At 33.4% G+C, this 22,008-nt stretch overlaps 1 protein-coding gene across 4 annotated transcripts in view; it reads right to left on the bottom strand.

The window, feature by feature from the left end:
• The window catches only part of CNTN6 (contactin 6), a 365,092-nt gene that overhangs the window by 71,576 nt on the left and 271,508 nt on the right, over positions 1 to 22,008 (bottom strand). For all 4 annotated transcript variants that reach the window (XM_071211969.1, XM_071211970.1, XM_004449587.5 and 1 more), the window contains 3 exons: positions 6,441 to 6,625; positions 2,459 to 2,595; positions 858 to 987 (listed from right to left, as the gene is read on the bottom strand). In XM_071211969.1, the coding sequence (XP_071068070.1) occupies positions 858 to 987; positions 2,459 to 2,595; positions 6,441 to 6,625 (452 nt within the window). The remainder of the gene's footprint in view (positions 1 to 857; positions 988 to 2,458; positions 2,596 to 6,440; positions 6,626 to 22,008) is intronic.

Genomic DNA, 22,008 nt, shown 5'->3' with positions numbered 1-22,008 from the left:
TATTTCTTATTGAGTGTTCCTTCTCTTTCATGTCCTTTTTTAGCTACCACTAAGAAGTCTTGGGGTGAAATATCTTATCTATAAGCCATGTACTGTGGCAGCCAGAACAGGTTGGCTATCCGAAAATATCATTCCCAAACAGTGTTTCTCTCTTCAATTTCCACCATAAAGACTTATTTTCCCAGCTTCCCTTGAAGTCTGGGTGGTCATGTTACATAATTCTGGTCAGTGAGACAAAAAAAAAAAAAAAAAAAAAGAAGTTTCCTGTGAAGGCTCAGGGAAATTTTTTGCTTTTTTAATGAAGGGGAAAGTTGTAGTCAGTTCTGTTCTTTCCCCCTTGTTATGCTTGGAATGTGGCCTTGATGTCAGTAGCTACAGCAGCCATCTTTGAACCATGAGGCTAAAAGCAAGAGGTAAAGGTTTAAAGAATAACATCAGTGAGCTGCAGTACTATAGCTAGCAACCATTCACCCCTGAAACTCTTGTGAAGAGATCAAATAAGTTCCTGTTTAAGTCACTAAAATTGAGATTTTCTTTTCTTACATTATTTTCAGCTGAAAACATTTCTAATGAGTATTCTTTGAGTTGTATTCAAATCCTCATGCTAAGATCAGTTTGGTAGAGCTGCTTCTTGTTTGGAAGCACCCGATGATGGGCTCTTCCTCTCATGCTCTAATATATTTCCTAAGTAGAAAAAGAATTACCATCTTGCATTTTACAAAAAGCTAATTTAGATATTGCCAATTATTTAAAGGGAAAGCAAGTTCTAACTCACAGAAAAACTGGTTTCTATTATACATAATCATAACTTGCTAAAACGTCACTTTGAATTTTTTGGTTATAAATGAATGACTTACCCAATACTCTCAATTCTGCATTTGCATAAATGATCTGATGTTTGTTTTCTGCAGCACATTGGTAGACCCCAGAATCTGATACATTCAGCATTGTTATAATAAGTGTTCCATTTTCTATTTGAATTCTCTCCTAATAATGGAAAAGGCAATGATAGTATATTAACCTAGGAAAAAAGTATAATCTTTGAAGCAAGAGCGGCAGTATAATATTCTCTTTACCAGAATACTTTATTAAGCAAAATTTGTGCATATCTATGAGATCAGATACTTTGGTATATAAGAACTGATGCTTATGAGATGAGTCTAATATACTACACAATCCAGAGCAGCTTTCTGACATTTAAAAAACATGAAATATGCTCAGTATAAATTTAGTGTTAATATATTTTGTGATATTGGATTTCTTTGAAAATTGGCATTCTCTGAATAATATGTTAATTCTCTGTTACATGGTATGTAAAATACCATATAACACTCCATCACGCCAATATTTCCAGAAAACATGGTTGACTGAATGATAAGAGATATGGACAAAATGATTAGAATATTTCCTTGACTTTTGATCATAAGGTCTCAAAAAACTTGAAATCTGATGATTTGATAATTCTCTAATTAAGTCATAATTTGGAGGAACTGAGTCCTTCTGTTCTGCAGCTTATTATAAAGTATGCTTAAACAGCCAGAATCTGTTACTGAGTCCCATTTGGAGCATAGAAATACAATTTTGACTGCACATAATGAAATAGTTTAATAGTACAAATATAAATTAAAACTAAATATTTCAAGATACCTATTACCATCCTCTAAAGACAATAAAAGTAGGCTGGAGGGACCAGAGAATGTTATATGCAAAAAGCATGCAGAAAGACAATTCCACTAAAGCTGAAACAAAGAACAGCATTACATTCAGCCTCCAAACAACAGATGTTCATGTATCTTGGGCGGTGCAAAGTAAAATGGAAAATTAACACAATTTTCTGGATAATTTGATGGGGGAAAAACAATTTATTCTTATTTTCTGGATATTGTACAAGTATGTATGCTTTCTATTTAAAATTATGTATAACTGCCTCAGTTCTCTACTTTCCTATGGATTTACAGACAATCACGTATTTTCATAAAAGCAAGATATTACTGGAGAGTGAATAAGGGCCTAGGTCCCACAGTTAGATCAAATTTAGGTTTTACATTAATATTGACAAGCCACTGCAAGAACTTGGACATGTGATAACCTCTCAGAAATTCATTTTCCTCATCTATACAAAATATTAATCATAGTATCTCTTTTATAAGACTGCTGTGAGGACAAAATAAGATAATGCATGAAAAAGCATTCAACAGAGTGCCTGGATTATATGAGAGTTCAACAAATGTTAGCATGTGATGATATTTAAATATGGATCTATCACTGACTAGCTATGGGAACTTCTGGAAGTTATTATTTCTCTCTACCCTTAACTTTCTCCATTCTAAAAACAGGGATAATATTAATAACTACTTTGTGGTTTAAGGTTTAAATAAAGCAGTATTTATAACTGTACATATATATAAATTCACTCAGTAGAGTAGGTGATTTTTTAATTATCAATATGCTTGCTTACCTCTGGGTTGAGGCGCTCACCATCCTTTAACCATATGTACCAAGGGTTTGGCTTTCCACTAGCTTTGCATTCCCAAAACAAGTTGTCATAGATAGACAGGTACATATTTTGGATTTTTTGTTCCCATTCTGGAGGGGCTGTTTCAAGAGAGGCAAGAGCAACCATTTGGCAAAACAGTAATCCAAGATATTTTGCAGCATTCAAGGATTATAGATAGCTGAAGGATCAGGCTAACTGGGACCCTTTTTACTGCACATGCATAATTTGAGGGTGGGGAAACACAGAAGCTTCAAAATGGGCAACAGAGACCCTGTTGAGAATATCAGTAGGCATTTAGCTCAAGTTAAATGTTGATCATCTGTCATTTTGTTGTACCTCTGTAACAACTTGGGAGCTGTGGAAAAAGGTCAAAAGGCAGAACAGGACTGGAGAATTATCCTCTGATAAATTTTAGTACATAGTTCAAACTAGAAAGTGTATATCAAATCTGCATCATCTCTGGACAAAAGTCCACAGGTAATATTTGGTCTAAACTAACCGCAAGTAAGAATACCTATACTGGGGACAATCACAACTCAACAGCTTGAATTACAAGTACTTCATTTTGGTAGGATGATGATCCAATTAAATATTTTCCTCTATAAAATTCTTGACAAGGAATCAGAACATTTGTTTTCATATACATGTTCAGTACCTAACTGTAATCTGGGGCATAAATTTTCAAAAACTTATTTTTTAATCTGACATAGTTCTACACAACACTAAGGAAAAACAAAACAATGCAAAAACACAGAAAACAAATGGCATAATTGATGTGAAAATGCTAGCTAAGTATATGTTAGTATTATGGCTTGTGGAAACAGGTAGGATGTAAATTAAATATTTTAATATTAATATTTCTTCCTTAAACATCATGGGAAACTGCCTGGATGTGCCAATTAATCCCTCTCCTTTGTTTGGATCTGTACCAAGATATGTAGGAGTAGATGAAACTTCCCTTGGAATCTCAGGCTTCCACAAGCTAATTGTTTTACTTATGTAATTGCACTTAATACTCCCTACCAACCCTGTGCATATTCTCTGAGATGACAGGTAACCTGATCAAGACAACAGGTAGAAATTAGAAAAGTCAAAGTTTGAACCTTGAAAGCAAAGCCTAAAATCAAAGGATTGTGTTCAGGATGATTCTTTGGATATGCAATCCCAAAATGATATTAGGAAAAGGGGTAGTAACAGGGGAAGGAAAGGGAATTGGGATGTCATTGAGTTGGCCACTGGAACTCCATCATCTGTGAATTTCTAAGTACTCTTTATGTCATGGAAAGAATGGGGGTGTTTAGTCGTTGACTTCTGTTTCCAAGCACTCATGGGTACTATAGGTGGTAATTACTAGCACTTCCAGGTCGTCATGCTTAATTGCTGTACAGGCTTTTGAAATGTCCAAAGAAAACTCAGGGAAGGAAATAAGATGTATTTAGTGTATCAAATATTTTATTTAATGCCAAATTAAAAAAGGAAAGTGCCCTACTAATTGGGGTGAGAAGTGGGGCAAATATAATGAAAAGGATTCACAATATAGGACCAAAGTCCGGCTGACATCCAGGATTTTTCCACAGCAACATCTGCCTCCACTAGGATAAAAGGTCCTTCAGGGAGCCTGTCACTCAAAAGAAGAAACTGAGATGCTTCTGGTTGATGAGAACTAAGCCTAGTCCTTATCTGTGGAGATCTGGGAAATTTCAGTTATAGAACATGCATCTCATAGCCTTATGAGACACATAATGGCAAGAATTAGAATAACTGGGTGTATTGATGAAATTTAATCATGTTTCTGGGTATTATAAACAAATTTTTACCTTGTAGATAATAACTGAGAAATTGTGCTCATGTATGTTTGACTTTGGAGAAGAAATGCATGCCCTTCTCTCACAAATAAATTTTACATACTTTTTGAAGTTTAAGGTATAACTGTTGCATTGCTCAACATAATTATAACTTTAAAATATGTTTATTTATTGAATATACACTTTATTTGGATTCTTAGTATTATATAAAATTTTAAATCTTCTATTGAAGAGTTAATTTATGGAAAAATGAGATTAGACATTGGGTCTGTACATATGGCCTTGTTTTCACTTTTTTTTTCCATATTGACTGGTTGGTTGGGAGAAGCCACATAACTCTTCTGAATCTGTTCTATTTCTTGTAATAATAACATTTAGATTGCAGGGGGTGTTATGAAGGTACATTACAGAGTGATAACTCAAATGGTATGGTTTTAAATATAGCTGAGACATAGCAAAAACAAAGGTGAAAGAGTCTTTTGCTAGATTTTGCAGTTACTATTCAATTTTTAAATAATTCAATCAATTCTCTGCACTTTTTGGTGGGGGGGTGGGGGAACACTTCAACAAGTGAATTAACATGAGGCAAAAAAAACATAACTTTTCAATGACCATCCTCCTCAAGGATAGACTGAACTCAATAAATGGCCAATTTGGTTATTTTGAGAAGTACTGTGAATAGACTTAGACTGCCATGTTGAAGAACTGGGGTAGGATGAATAAAGTCTACTCTCAGAAGACTCTTTCAAGGTTCATATCTTGAACGTGCAACCATGATCTGTGAGATTCATCTCAAGTTTCTCACAATGTCACTGCACATTGTTTGTACCTCTTAAGATTATTGTAAGAATTATATTAATTCTTACATTCTCATTATTCTTACAATAATTGTAATCACAACCTCTGTTTTAGGTAAAATATCTCAAAGTTATATCTTTGTCCACAGAATAAAAATATGCTAAAAACTAATCAAAGCCCTAAATATCATGGTATCTCTAAAAACTCACAGTTACATCTCTACTTTTTTATTTACAAAGAATGCTGGATTCTGAAGTCTTTCCTTTAAAAAGTAGGAGCTATTGAAGCATACATATTGTTTTTGGTTAACACAGCAAAAACTGTAGGGGAATAATCAGCAGGAAATGATATTCTCCCTATAAAATACTAGTTTCATTCCATGTTAAAACTTGAAATTCTAAAGGAAATGGAAAATGATATAACCAAGGCACCATACAGCCTCCCCATAGGACACACACGTGGAATTCTTATGAAGCAATTACAACACCTTAGAGTTTTCTAGTAATCCAAAGGAGAATTATTTTCTCCAAACGTTTTATCATTGATTATAAACATGTCACATAGGAAAAGTATTTTTGGCCTTATATAAATACAGTTTTCAAAAGTTCTCTAGGTCAGATATATTGAATTCAATAAAGAAGCAAAGGCTATTTAAACAGCCCCTAACATTTTGATAATTTGGAAGCATATTTTATAGTTTATTTGATGCAAAGATAAAAAAGGAAAATATCAAGCAAGTGTCTATTTTGGTCTAGATGAAAGAAGTCAGAAAGACAATATTTAAATAATACATGCTTTCATCATCTCTCTTAAGTTCACTATCAATTGTGATAAATGAGGCAAACATCTCCTTAATGAGTTAATACACTTATTTTTCTGTTGCTTACATTTGGGTACACAGAGGCTGGGAAATAGAAACAAGTACAATAAACAACCATTAAAATATTATTCTTCCTTCTCATTTTTCTCCTTCTTTTGTAAATTGTCCTCAGAAGTATAATTACAATTGCCATAGGGTGCTGCTAAATGTTTTATGGGAAACATATTGAATTCCACACTACATTTTGCTATAAACTTTTATGACTTTAACATGACACTGCTGATATTTTCAAGACAATTATAATAAACAATAGCATGCATAGACCATGCTGAAATTAAAGTCATATTTTAAAGATGATTATTCCCACCTGCTAATCACTATATTAGCTTCTTAACCTAGAAACATATCTTCCCTATTGTCTACCATGACACTTTCCACAACATAGTAATGACTTTCACTATTTACTAAGAAAGATATTACCAAATATTTAATATAATTTTTTGAAATTCTATTTGCTCACCATAGAAAATGAGTTGACCCTTTGCAATGTTTCTTCCTCGAAGGTTGCCTGCAATGCACTCATAGAATCCTTCGTCTTCCTGTTGAAAGTTCGGGATTTCAAGGATAGCTTTGGATTTGCTGTACTTGACATTCCCTGGTAACGGGTTTCCATCCAACCTCCTCCAACTAATATCAGGGACTGGACTAAACATTTATACTTCATTAGAATAAAAGACAGTTTAGTCTTTATCACAGCTGGATAAAATAAGAGTGTCCTTTAAAACTCTCAAGGAAAAACTCAGTCTATTATTATAATTAGTTTTCAGGTCATTCACCATTCACTCATTCAGTCATTTAACACTTTATTAAGTGTTTGCCAAGTGCACAAGTCATGGTGCTATGTACAGGGTATATACTGATGAATGAAAGAGACATGTTCTCTGCTATGATGGAGCTTACAAACTAAGAAGAAACAAATTTAAAAAACAATTACAGATTTTAATAACTAAAACAAAAGATAAAGGGGGAAAGATGGGAACAAGATTATATCAGTTTAAATAAGATGGCCCTCAATATTCTCTGTGAGGACATGACATTTAAGACTAGGCAGACTTACCGGCATTAATAGACGCTAAGGCAGTAGGTAAATTGATATTAATAGGCCCCTGAAAACATATGTGATAGGTGAGATAGCTTATCAGGGGAGATCAGTACTATAAAACTGGTCCATATAAATTGTGATAATAGGTCCTAGGATTCACAAAAGAATGCAGTTATTTATATACTATCTAAAAAAATGAATTTGAATTGTACTCTGTCTCCTGGTAGAAAGGATTTGTAGTGTTTTTATTCATAGGAATTTAGTATAATTAAAAAAGGATGTTCACAGCATCTTTTAAAATAGAAAAATTATTTTATCATAATGAATCTAAATTCATAACAAGAGATGAATTTAGAAATTCATTTGTGTAAAAGTCCTCACCATTGCCAGCATAATACAAAGAAATGCAGTGAAAAAGAAAGTTATACCAGGAAAAGATCCATTAGTCATCTGATGATTTATAAAATTAACCCTGTTTTATTCACATTAACATCTTTCCTCTCCTTTTGTCAAGTCGTTCTTCATTCCCCTATAGATTGTCAAATATTTTAAATATTTCCATTTTAAATATATTCCAAGTTAATATTAATGATACAAAACCAATTTGCAAAGTTGTGAACCTTATTGTGAACCAATTGTGAACCTTAGGAAAGACACAATATGATTTCAAATTAACGAAAGTATTGTGGGAAAACAGTCCTATCATATTCAAAGCAGTTGACAAATAAGGATCTGTACAAATTGGGTGGTAAACTAGTACAGAAGAAAATTGGTAAATATGTCTCAATAGAAGGATCAAATGAAGTAAGAAAACTGATGAAGCCCTAGGATATTTTTTTGAAAAACATTTTTGATCCTGTTGTGCATATCAAAGATAAAGTGTAGGAAGTTTTAACGTGCACTTATACATATTTATCAGAAAACATATGACCAAATTAATGTTCAATTCATCTGCTTTTCTCAGAATTATTGTATTTCCATTTATCACAAATTTAGGTTGCTATTTTGGTAAATGGCATATTCCTGGCAACAATTAAACTCCGACACCTAGGTTTTCTTATTCTTTCATTTTATGCAATGCCAAATTTATGCAAAATCAAGATCTAGAAGAATATTTATTTACATAGAAAGATTTTCACACAGTCTGGTGAATTTTTATAGTATATGCCGTATGATCCAATATTTTAAAATAAATATATTTAATAAAAAAGTCAGAGAATATATATGTGAGCACATTAACAGTGATTACCCATGTGTATAGTTGGGATGTGAAGAATGCTTTTTATTTTTTTCTCTCTGTTTATCTCTATTTTCCAATACCTTTCTTACATTGAGCACATATTTCCTATGTAGTAAAAAAAATTCTAAGAGAAATCATTTAAAAAGAAAAAAAAATAGAAACTCTGCTACTTGTCTGAATTCAGCATTCTTTTTAACTTCTATGACCAGGTGTTTCTGAGGCTTATGGTAAGAACATGGAAAGTATCTAACTACAAATACTTTTAACCTAAAGTATTCAGATAAACAAAATTCAATGAAGATTGACAATTTCTGCATATTTATGTCATAATTTTTGATGGTGAAAATATGCTATTTTTATATAGATAAACACCTAAGTCTCTGATCTACAGGAGGGTACATGTTGACATTAATGATCATTGAAACATTACAACAATTGCCTACCATTTATTAACCACAAACTATGAGCCAGATACTGTACATATGTGTATGTATAACATTTCCATATAATTTCAATTGTTTTTCACATAGCTAAAAGTAGCAGAGCTGGGATTTATACCCAGGTTTGTTTTTTTCAACCCCCACAATTAACACCCGTGGTAATTCTAAGATCATTCCTTTAGTATCTGTGGTTAACAAAAATAAATCCCCATTTTAATGACCCAAATAAGTGGTACAAAAATAAGTATCATCAATTCCAACTATTTCTACTTTCCAGTAGAAAAATAACTCACAGATAAAAATGATGTTTCACTGGATAGGCATTTTTCCTTTTGGTAAGGTGGAAGGTGTAGCCAATATACCTATATCCATCCATCCATCCATCCATCCATCCATACATACATACATACATATATATGTGTGTGTGTATACGTGTTTTTCCAAGAGGAGCAGTGTAGCAGAAAATGTCAGTGCTCCACCCATACACCCTCCAAATCCTTCTCCACCTCAGATACCTATATATTTTTACCCTCAACAGCCAGGGCCTGCATTTCATTGAGGTGAATTACCTTCTAGTTTCTATAGCCAAATTTACCTTTAAAATTAGTGAGCTAGAAGCATCTGGAAATTTACAAGCCCACACTGGCAGCCTTTTGTGTGCAAATATACTACCGCTCCCTTTGTCTTGAGTGGGAAAAGTCTGGGTATGATCTAGCTTTTCTACATGACAGAAAACAGAGCTGAAGACCACAGTAACAGAAATTAAAAATTCACTAGAGAAGTTGAACAGCAGACTGATGCTGGCACTAAAAGAATCAAAGAACCTGAAAATAAGATAACTCAAATCATCCAGTCTGAGAAGTAGAAAGAATGAAGAAAAATGAACAGTCTGAGGAACCTGTGGGACATCATCAATTTTGTCTTCTGTGGAACTTTGCTTAATACCACACGCTTCTTTTCTTCCTAATCTTCTCTGACCCACTTTCCATTCTCCTATGAATTCTTCCTAAGAAAGAGCTCTCTAAGAATTCAGTTTCAAAATAATTATTCTTTTAGGGTCTGCTTCTGGGAAACCCAATTAAATAGAATTCCCCATAAATTCTAATCATGGACAATCAGAATGGTTGAATGAGAGGCTCCAGGGCTCCATCTCCTCAAATAAGCTTTGAACAACCAGCAAAAACTAGCAGAAACATGTTTCTCAAAGTTTCAGAAAACAGTTCAAGGATTGCCGTTAACAGGAGGATGCCAAATCAAGAAAAAGGCCACATAAAGTGTCAAAGGGGGAGGAGATGGGGCATATGGGAATCCCTATATTTTTAATGTAACATTTATGTAATCTAAAGCTTCTTTAAAAATTAAAAATAATTAAAGATAAATAAATAAATCCTTAAAAAAAAATAGCGGTAGGGTTCTTCTGGTACCCTGGCTGGCCTTTCCTCTACTTCTTTCAGCTTTAGTACTAAGCCAGCTCATACTGCCGGTGTGGCTTCCTGGTCCTGATACTAGAGAGAGCAAAGTAACCCTCCAGTACATATGGAGAAATGTATGTCTGGTGGTGTCCTGAGGGATTTGCTATCCCAGAACTTGCCCAACATATAGAACACAGTTGACTGAGCTTTCCTACAGAATACTATGAGAAAGAGTCAAGTAGCAGATGGGGAAAGGGATTGAAGGCTGTAGGATGTACAATGCTGTGCCCAGACCCTAAGAAGACTGTTTCCTAGGCAAGAAGGGACATTCTTATCCATTCAAACAGTGGAATTTTTAGTGCCAAGCATGCATCCCCAAGAGAAGAGGCTTGCATATAAAGGACCAGAGAAGCCCCTATGCTTCGGCTTGGAGCTATTCTTCATTCACACTGTATGGTAAGTTCTGAACACCATCACTCCTACAGGTGAATCTTCAAAGCCTGGAAAAGGCATTTTCTTTTGTTTTCCTTCTGTTGTTGTTGTCAGTACTCGGCATTTAAGGAAACCCCTGTTGTAATACCAGCTGGATACAAGCTTAAGGAACGTGTGTCCCTGAGTCTAAATTCCAATGATAGTGTATCAGGATATCAAAATGTCCAGGTTTCAACAAAAGATTGCAAAATATACAAAGGAACAAGAAGAGTGGCCCAGACAAAGGAGCCAATTTAAGCTTTGGAAACCAATGAGGGGGACCAGTCCTGGGACATTCCGGCTAAGATTTTAAAAAATGGTCCTAAATGTGCTCAAAGACCTACAGGAAAACCTAGACAAAGAACTCATGGAAATTCAGAAAATGATAGATAAACACAAAGAATATCAGTAGAGAGATAGAAATTATGGAAAGGAACCAAACAGAGTTGAAAACCACAGTAACAGAATTAAAAGTTCACTTGAGTTCAACAGCAGACTGAAGCTAGCAAAAGAAAGAATCAAAGCACTTGAATATAAGATGATTCAAATCATCTAATCTGAGAAATAGAAAGAATGAAGAAAAATGGATAGAGCCGAGGGACCTGTGAGAAATCATCAAGCATATCAATATATGTATTGTGGGTATTCCAGAAAAAGAGGAAAGAAAGAAAGGAACAGAGAGAATATTCAAAGAAATAATGGCTGAAAACTTCCCAAATTTAATTAAAGACATGAACATACACATCCAGGATGCTCAGTGAACTCCCACATCACACCATATTATACAAACTGTAGAATGACAAGGATAAAGAAAGAATTCAGAAAACTTCAAAGGTGAAACAATGTGCCACATCCAAGATTGTGTTGATTTCCTATCAGAAACCATGGAGGCCAGAAGCAGTGGGGAGACTTATTTAAAAGCCGAACATTAAAATAAAAAGTCAACTAAGAAGTCACTATCTGGCAAAACTGCCTTTCAAAAATGAGTGAGGGGTTAAGACATTCCCAGATTTAAAAAAGCTGAGGGACTTCATTGCCACTGGACTGTACCTACAAGAAAATGCTAAAGAGAATTCTGCAAGTCAAAAGTAAAGGATGCTAGAAAATTGACTGAAGCTACATACAGAAATAAAGGTCTTTGGTAAAGATAACGACATGGGTAAATAGAAATGTTATAGTAATTGAATTTTTCATTTTAACTATACTTTTTACTTCCTAGAGGTTCTAAAAGGCAAGTGCATAACATTTAATGATAAATCAATGGTTTTGGATTCATAATGTATAAATATGTAATTTGTGGCAAAAACATATAAAAGTATGGGGACAGAGGGCTATGGGCATAAAGTTTATGTATGATATTGAAGTTAAGTTGGGATCAAATAAAATGAGACTGTTATAGATTTAGGTTGTTAAATTTAAGCTCTATAGTAACCACAAGAAAATATCAGAGAATATGCAAACTCATAGAGACTGAAATCAGAGTTCAGTTTACCAGGAGCAAAGGACAAGGAGAGTGGGGAGTTAATGCAAAATGAGTACAGAATTTATGTTTGAGGTACAGGGAAAGGTTTGTCAATGGATGGTAGAAAGGGATTGCAACATTGTCGATGTGCTTAATCCCACTGTATGCCATCCCTAAGAGGGTTGGGAAGGGAAGATTTATGTTGTATATATTTTTCTACTGTTTAAAAAAAGGAAAGATAACCTAAAGATATAATGAAAACCAAATGCTATACATGATACATATGAGATCTGGGAATGGAGGAGGAAAGGCCCCAAAGGACATTATTGGTACATAAGAAAAAATTGGAATATAGAATGTAAACTTTTTAACAATGTTAAATTAGGTGAAGTAATCTGTACTTAAGGTTATTGCATAATTAAATTTCCTTGTTTGCAGGAAAGATACAAGGAAATATTATGTGTTCAAGGACTATGATGTGTGCAAACTGTGGTCAAATGTTTAAAAAATAGAGAGAGAAAAAGAGAAAGAAAGAACAATATTGCTCAGGAAGTAAAATGTTAAAATTGATGGATCTGGGTGTTTGACGGGACTGGGGGTATGTTGGAGTTCTCTGCATGAGGTTTGAATTATTTTTCCAACTGTTCTATAAATCTGAAATTACTTAAAAGTAGAAAGCTAAAAAAATTCTAATCATGTGTTAGTTACAATACAGAAAGAAAGGAATCCTTTTCAGTAGAGTATAAAACTTCTGTGTAGCCATTAGACACATGTAGAAAGGGAAGCTGCGGAATTTAGCATTAATGGCATATAAGACCAAAGAAAGAGTGGACAGATATTCTCTTACATAACTTTTATGAAAATCTATGAACATATTTTGATGTAGTGTTCTACAGGGACAAAATTATATCAGAATAATATCAGAAGGCAAGAAATGCAAAAGAGACACAACGTCGAACATAGGCAGATTACCTTCTCACTTAAAAAATAACATTTCCCTAGAATTTTCTACTTTGTTACTCCAATTGTATATGGAGTAATAAACCTTCTCCCATAAACCATTCAATTATGAATAGTGTATAAAATTCAGTATACTGAGTTCTCACATAAGGCCTTTCAAATTTTAAGAAAGACACAAGAATTAGAGCCTTGGATTCTAAGTCTGTAAGTAGACTTGTGTTTGTCATTTGCCTGCATTTTGAAATTCCTAAAAACCCAGTCCTTCCCATCTTTAGACCTGATAATTTGAGTCGGACTGACTAAATCTCTTGGCTTCAGGAAAAAGCACATGAGTCAGGCCTTGCCTGTGCAATCATAATTGGTCAAGCCTGTGAACTAAGGCAAACCAATCAGAGACAACTAAGGTCAATTAATTCTGAGACTGCTTTTGGAAGAGCTATTGAAGAGAAACTCTCTTCCAACTGAGATTTTCTGAGACAGTAGGATGGGAAAAGTTGGAGCACCTAGTCAATAAATTTCCTACCACATGGAAAAAATATCTTTGAAAGCCAAAGCAAACACAGGGGAGAGAAACTTGGAATTTTTTATTGCTTACATCAAGTCATCTGAGGTAAAAATTTGTTTTCTCTTTAAATGCTTGCTTCAATATGTTAGTTCATGCACTCTTTTTTTTTTGGCTTAAGTCCACTCAAGTCTTTTTTTTTATTCTGGTGACTTTCATTCAAAAGAGAACTGACACAAAATGAGACTGAATACATGGGTTCTAATGCTGGCTCTACTAACTCTCTCCAATGGTTATTGAACTAAATAATATGGTAGAATCCTTCTGGATATAATATTTTATGCTCCAGGCATTTTCAAATCCTCAGAACTACTCATACCATCAAAAATTAAAAATTTAAAAAGTTAAAAAAATAGTTAAAGTTCTTATCACCTTGCATTTTTTGTCTCTGCATTTCATGTTAACAAATTTCTAATGGGTGAAAAATCAAGCAGTTTTATAGAATTTCACAGCTACTAATTAAATGCTGAGAATTTTTCAAATCTGTTATGTCACTGTTAAATAAGAATGCTATGATGCTTTTGATTCTCATTAGTAATGTGAGATACAGGGTCAATAAGAATAAATGCAAAATATGGATTCTTTAAAAATACATATGCATTTCAATGGAAGTTCCTATTTTTCCTGGAACCTCTTATGATGCCCCTAAAAGAACTTCTTTAGATTTCACACCCTGTCTATTTTCTCAAGCCATCACAAATGGGTTTTGCGTGGGAAGAACTGTAATTGATGAAAGTTGAAATTATTTTATTAGTGAAGTTTAGTTTTTTTTTATTACAAGTTAATTTTCCCAAGACATCGATTCTATGTAAAAATTAATATAATGATGCTAATAATAATAAGGCTATAAAATACAATACTATTTATGCAATACAGAGTAGAATACAGTGCTTATGCCTACCAGCTATGTTTTTTTGAGACTTTAGAGGCACGAGTTTTTCAGTTATAGCATGGGGATTACAAATAATGCATAATTCATAGGATTATTGAAAGGATTAAATGAGATGATCCATGTTAAGTGCTAGCACACTATCTAGCACACATTAAACAATATAAGATTATCATTATTTCATAATCATTTTAAAAACAAGAAGCCCAGCTCAGATGTATTTGTTTTCTAGTCTTTATTAAGAATTTAAGAATTGCAAATGACTAGGTATTCAATAAAAATTGATTTATGATACATTCATGAACTAAATTCAAGATTTAGTTCAAATTCAGAACCTTCTGAATTCAACAGTTAACAGGCTAGCACATTTGTCCTTGTAAGCATGTCCCTGCCTTTCACTGTTTCCTGTACTAAATACTGTGGTTGCACTTTCCCTCGTCATAGTGGTCAGGTTCATTTCTACATCGTGAGAGCAGGGATCACACATGTGAGAAGAGGTTGTTCTTTGGAGTGAAGGATCATTTTGTCACTCCAACAAATATTTCTGGACCAATTGGTAAAGAGGAATGGAATTAGATAGGTTTCAGCAAAGAGAAGAGAATCCTGTGTAAAAATCTGGGCATTTTTATTAATCGCAACAATCATTAATTGAGTGCTTAGTATATACCAGACCTTGGGACAGATAGCTTGCTCGTGTTAGCTGAGCCTCGCAGCTGGCAGGTATTAACAATCCTTATTACCTTTCTGGAGTGGCATTCATGTTTCTGCTCAATTATTACCTGCTAGTTCTCTTCCACTTAGAGTTCCAGAACAGGCTAATTTACCACGATCCACCTTCTAATTCTTTGTTTTGCCACTCATTCATTTATAAGCACTAGTAGACTCCTTCTCCTTCTGTGGTTTCAGCTTTCTTTTCAGGACCTACCTAATTTCTCCATGTTAATGATACTAGCAATGTTGTATTTATTAGCAGTTCATTTTGGCTCAAAATGAATGCTCTATCTAAAGAGCAAAGTTAATATATTAATCACAAGAAGAATGCCATGGAACAAGGGGACTCATTGAGGGGTCTTCAGAAAGATTATTGTTAAATCTCTTAGAACTGTGCCATTGGAGAAGGGGAGTCGAAATAAATGGTAATCTTTGTAATTACAGGAACCTGCCATTTCTGACAATAGTGTCCTTTCAGCTCCACCCCCTCCCCACCTCCCTATTTTGAATCTTCAAAGAATAATGTAGAAATCAAGCCACGATGCAAATCTCAATAAAGAAAACCAATCTGAAGAAGCTTTCTCATTCAAAGTTTCCCAGGCTTTAGTTGAGGGATTCATGAAACTTCTACTTACTTCAAGAGGGGTTTTGCAAAAGCCTTTTATTTTGTTCCTAATTTTAAAATTAGGTTTGCCTGAAATGTGGGTCCTCACAATTTTAATAGATGACTAGATGATAAAAGCAAAGTATTTTTCCCTTTTTTTCTGTTTTCTCTCTGATGTCGTGCTTCTTAAATAAACAATGCCACAAATAAAGACTTTTCTTCCATTCTCTCATGTCCTTATGCTTTTATTGAGTGAGCATCCTATGAATTTTATCTGTAGACAGAGGATAACATTTGTTAATCATCTGGCCTGGTTCAACCTGAAATGAAAGTTAAATTAAAGTTCTCCATACACTAGGAAGAACTGAGATTCAGTTCTACAACTTTGAGCTCACAGAGAATTTTCATTACTAGTGCTATTTGAGAAAGCTTATATTTCTCCCCTGGATTTCCTAAACCTCATTATCCAAAGCTTTAATCCAGACCATACTACATTTTTAACTAGAAACTGGTACAGAGAACCAGTTTCCTAAGATGCTTGTGTTTGGAATTCTTAACTCGAACCTCTTTTAGAAAATCCTGTCACTGGCCATTTTTAAATCGAAGACAGTGAAACAGAATAACAAAACCAACAAAGAATGCCTTTGTTAAATTTTCAGACTGTTCAGCTAGCTGCTTTCATTTCCCCAACTTGAAATATTCATACAAAGAGGTTGGAATATAAAATTGTCCTGTGGGGATACAATATGGATAAATTCATGAGTTCTGTAGAAAAGCAATCACACTATTATGGAAAAAGGGAAAACTTTTATCAAAAGTGCTGAACAATCTAAATGTAGTCATGATCAATCTTGTCCTACTGGGCAGTGTCTATACCAGGTTTCCCTTCGTGAAAAAATCCCATGGAATGGGAGTACCAGTCTGGTACGTGACAATACAGTTGCAGTGAAAAATGGAAAAGCCACAAATGGTTTTTTCATAATAGCAATAGTCACAGAATTACTTCTGCACTTACAATTAAAGGATACAGGCAAATCTTGTTTGATTGAGTATAAGTTTTCCAACCATTCTGAGCCTCAGTTTCCTCTTTATATTGAATAAAATTGAATAAAAGGCTTTTTGAGAATAGAAAATAAAGAAATACCAGTAAGAATGCATCGAAAATATAAAAGTTGGAATCAAATATAAGGCGTAATAATTGCCTAATTACCACAATTATTACTTATAATAACAATTACCACAAGGAAAGGGAAAGTTCTATCATCCTAAGATTCTCTAACTATCTCATTGTTGTTCTCTACTATTTTTAACCAAAGTTAAATAAGTACTAAATTACACATGAAACAATAAACTGAAACTCATCATTTCAAGATGTGGTAGAGCTGAAAACACTACTGCTTGTACCAGTTAACTAGCAAATTGTCTATAATCTTTTATTGATTCATAATACAAACTAGAGAAATGCCTCCCCAACCTTCCAGATTCTGTGCTGCTCTATCACAGAGAAAATGATAATCTTTTCAAGATGGCTGGGATTCAGGAGGCTTGTGTCGCCTCAAATGTATGGAGCTTTACCTTACATCAGCTCATGATCAGAAACTTTCATAGAAAGATGTAAAAGGAGACAATGAAAATGGTAAATTTGTATTTAATCATCCTCATTGTTATATCCACGTTTACTGAACATGTATTATGTGCCAGGTACCATGCTAAGTGTTCAACTGACTCCATACAATAATGTTGTGAGCTACACAACTATTGTCTTTAAGATTTTGTAGATGAGTAACCTGAAACTTGGATAATTTAGGCATCTTGCCCCAAATCATCCAGTACATTAAAAAAAAAAAAAAAGAAAAAAAGGATTTGAACTTAAGTCCTTCTTTCCGTGGAGACTGAGCTCTAAATCATCCTGCTGCTATCCTCCTGCATGAAATAAACCGATAACAAAATGAGAGCAACCCTTATTAGGATGTTTAACATGTGCTTAGCAGTATATTCTTCATCTAATTGTGTTTTGCAAAACAGTAGATAAAATTCCTTTTTATCCAAGGGACAGAAGGTGAAATCACGAAAAATATGTATATTTTTACGTGTAGAGATGTGTCCAGATTCCAGTAAAGGGTTCAGAGATGGGCTCCAAGGTCAGCTGGAAAATAGGAAACAATGAATTTACTCTTTTTTCTCAGCTCAGTTCCAATTTGGATTTGAAATCTTTTTCTCCTGCCTCTGCCGGTTCTTACTTGAAAAGTAAGAACTATGGGTCTCCTGAGAGGTGGTGAGAGACTGGGACAGAATAGATGAAGAGTTCCAAAAGTATATATATTCTTCTTGGATGATTTTTAGTCTTTAAATTAGCTTAGTTTTAGAAACTGCCTTATAAAAATCCAGTTTCTGCTTTTTGAAAAAAGGAATTGAAAGGAAAGTTTTACATTTGATTCAGAGTATATTCTTAAGATCTAAAGAGGCCCACTTAGATGGGGCCCTGGACTTTGAAAGCAGTCTTCCCTATAATCATTCTTCAGGAGTATTGAGCAAGGTATATCAGAAATATTAGCATTTTATATCTCTTTTACAAAATATTTCTAATTTTATGAAAACTTTCTGAGGAAATTTGCATGGATGTGAGCAAACTGTACATACAAGAATATTCATCACATTCTCATTCATGATAATAAAAGTAGAAACAAAACAAAAGAAAACCAAATGTCTAAATATAGAAGATTGCCTAAAAATATGTATAGAAATACCACATGGTCATTATAAATGAGGGTACAGAAACTATGGAACCACTTGCAAGTATGTTCATAGATTTTTTTGAATTTTGAAGCATGCCACAAAAGAATACACATAGTTTTATAACAATAGTTAGAAAATAAGATAAAGACAGGAAGTTTGTATATAGAAATAAAGAACAGTTGTGCCGTTACCTTTTAGGAGAAGAAGTTTGACCCTAATTTTATTTTCATCTTTTGCTTCTATTTTTTTGATTTAAAAAAAAAATGAGCATGTAAGACTTTTGCAACACATGAAACAAAATTCACTAAGTATATTTTGTTATTGTTTTAGTTTGTTTAAAGCTGATGTCAATAGAACTCTTCCAATTCTCCTGGCTTGCCTTCTTGCTTGACCAAACTCATGCCTAGAACTCTGGTTCTCTTGCTTGTGCCTGATTTCTGGAAAGCATTTTAATATATCATAATATCTTACTGTGTTACTTCCCACACTTTGTGTACCACCACCAATTATGTGTGAGCCACACATCTGCACACTTCCTGAATTTGACATTTGTCTATCTCCTGGTTTTAATCTTTCTCTTCCCATCTTCTGGGGATGCTTGTTCTACTTCTCATATGAAAATAATTCAGTTGAAAATATTTGTAGTTGAAAATAGGAAATGAGTAGGGAAAAATAATGAAACCAAAAACTGGGTCTTTGAAAAGATCAATAAAATTGATAAACCTCCAGCCATGCTATGCAAGAAAAAAAAAGAAACACAAATTACTAATATAAAAAATGTAAAAAGTGCCATCACTAATGATCCAATGGACATTAAAAGGATGAATTAGATGAAATGGGCCAATTCCTTCAAAGACACAAAGTACTAAAACTCACACAAGGAGAAATAGATCATCTGAACAGTCTTAAAACTTCTCAAGAAATTGAAATCATAGCTTATAATCTTCCAAAAAAAAAAAAGAAAGCAGTAGCTCCAGATAGTTTCACTACTGAATCCTACCGAATATTTAATAAAGAAATGATATCATTTCTCCAAAATCTATTCTAGAAAATAGAAACTGAGTGAATACTTCATAACTCATTCTATGAGGTCAACATTTCCCTAATATCAAAATATTATAGATAATGACATGACATGAAAAATGTACCAATATATCTTATGAAAAGAGTTGTAAAAGTCCTCAACAAATGTTAGCAAATGCAATTCAAAAGTGTTATAAAAGATTTATACAACATGGTCAGGAGAGATTTATTCCATGTATGCAAAGTTGGATCAGCATTTTAAAACCAACAGATGTAATTTACCACATCAATAGGATAAAGAAGAAAATTATACGATTATATAAATTGATGCACAGGAAATATTTTGCAAAATTCAACACCTATTATAGCCATAAAAACTCTCAGCAGACTGGGAATAGAGGGGAACATCCTCAACTTGAAAAAGAACATCTACAAAACAATGTACAGCTAATACCATACTTAATGATGAGAAATGGGATGCTTTCCCCCTTAGATGAAAAATATGCAAGGATATTCCCTCTTAGCATTCTTATTCAATATTGTACTCTAAATCCTTGATTGTACAATAATACAAGAAAAGGATATAAATGTATACAAGTTGGGAAGGAAGAAATAAAACTATTTTTGTTCATAGATGACAACGTAAAAATTCTCAGTAAATCAACAACAAAAAATTCTGGAACTAATAAGTACCATAGCAAGATCATAGGATCTTGGACATGGACAACATATCAAAATGAATTGCTTGTCCTTTATACCAACAATGAACAATAAGTATTTGAATTAAAACACAATAACATTTACATTAGCATCAAAAAATGAAATGCTTAGATACAATTCTAACATAATATATACAGGATCTATATGTGGAAAATTTATAAAGCTCTGATGGGAGCAACCAAAGAAGATCTAAATAAGTGGAGAGATATTCCATATTCATGGTTTGGAAGATTAAATATTGTTAAGATGTCCATTATTCCCAACTTGACCAATAAATTCAAGGCAAAAGCAATCAAAATCCTAGCAAGCTATTTAGTATATATAAATAAATTGGTACTAAAATTTATATGGAAAAGGTAAAACAAAAAAACAAAATATGCAGAAAATCCAACAATAACAAAAGAAAACTGGAATGGTCAATATAATGTTAAAGAAGAAAACAAACATTACCTAGCTTTAAGACCTATTAAAAAGCCATATTGACCAAGGCAGTGTGTTATAGGCAAAAGAAGAGACAAATAGATCACTGGAACAGAATAGAGCCCAGAAACAGACCCAAAGAAATATGGAAAAATGATCTTTGACAAAGGAGCAAAGGCAATTCAATGGAGAAAGGAGTCTTTCCAACTAATGATGCCAGAATAATTGGAAGCACATTGCAAAAAAATCAATCTACACACAGACCTTACATATTTTGCAAAAATCAAGCAAAATGGAACATAGACCTATGTGTATAAAATTTCTAGAAGATAAATCACCAAAATATGATCCAAGAAAGTAAAATCAATAATTTGGACTTTGTTAAAATTAAAAACAAGTGGTCTGAGAAAGACACTGTTGAGTGGAAAATAAAAGTCAGTCTGAGCAAAAATATTTACAAAATACATGTTTTATAAAGGATTTATATTCAAAATAAACAAAGAATACTTTAAACTCAAAAATAAGAAAACAACTGAATTAGAAAATTATCCAAATATTTGGATACCTCACCAAAAAAGATATTCAGAGGGCAAATAATCATATGAAAGGATGCTCAGCATTGACCATCATTTCAAACTGAAACAATACCACTATGCACTTATTAGAATGACTAAAATTAAAAAAACAGAAACAAAACTGACAATACCAACTGCTGACAAGGATGCAGAGCAACAGGGTCTCCCATTGGTTGTGGGAATGCAAAACGTTACTTTGAAGACAGTTTGGCAGCTTCTAACAAAGTTATAAATAGTTGTATCATATGATCCAACAATCACTCTCCATGGCATTTACCCAATTGAATAGAAATCTTATGTCCACATAAATACACCGTAATATGTATGTTTATAGCAGCTTTTTTCATAATTTCCAAAAAGAGAACACAATCAAAATGTCTTTCAGTAGTGGAATGGATAAGTAAACGGTGGTACTTCCACACAATGAAATATTATTCAACAATAAAAAGAACTTAGCAAGCCACAAAAAATATATGGAGTGAAATAAACCAGACACAAAAAAAACCAAGTATTTTATGATTTCTCTTATATGAAATACTTAAAATAAGCGAAATTATAGACACAGAACAGGAAGCAGAATAGTGGTTACTAGGGATGAGGGGAGGAGGAAATGGAGAGTTATTACTAAATGAGTATGAGGTTTGATTTGTGATTATGAAAATAGTCTGAAAAAAATAGCAGGGAAAGTTACATAGTATTGTCAATGTATTTAATGGCAAAGAATTGCCCACTTAAAATGGTGAAAATAAATTTGTTGTTAC

Source organism: Dasypus novemcinctus, chromosome 26 (genome assembly GCF_030445035.2).
Source record: "Dasypus novemcinctus isolate mDasNov1 chromosome 26, mDasNov1.1.hap2, whole genome shotgun sequence".
NCBI classification, from domain to species: Eukaryota; Metazoa; Chordata; class Mammalia; order Cingulata; family Dasypodidae; genus Dasypus; species Dasypus novemcinctus.
This window is presented reverse-complemented; position numbering and strand designations above follow the sequence as displayed.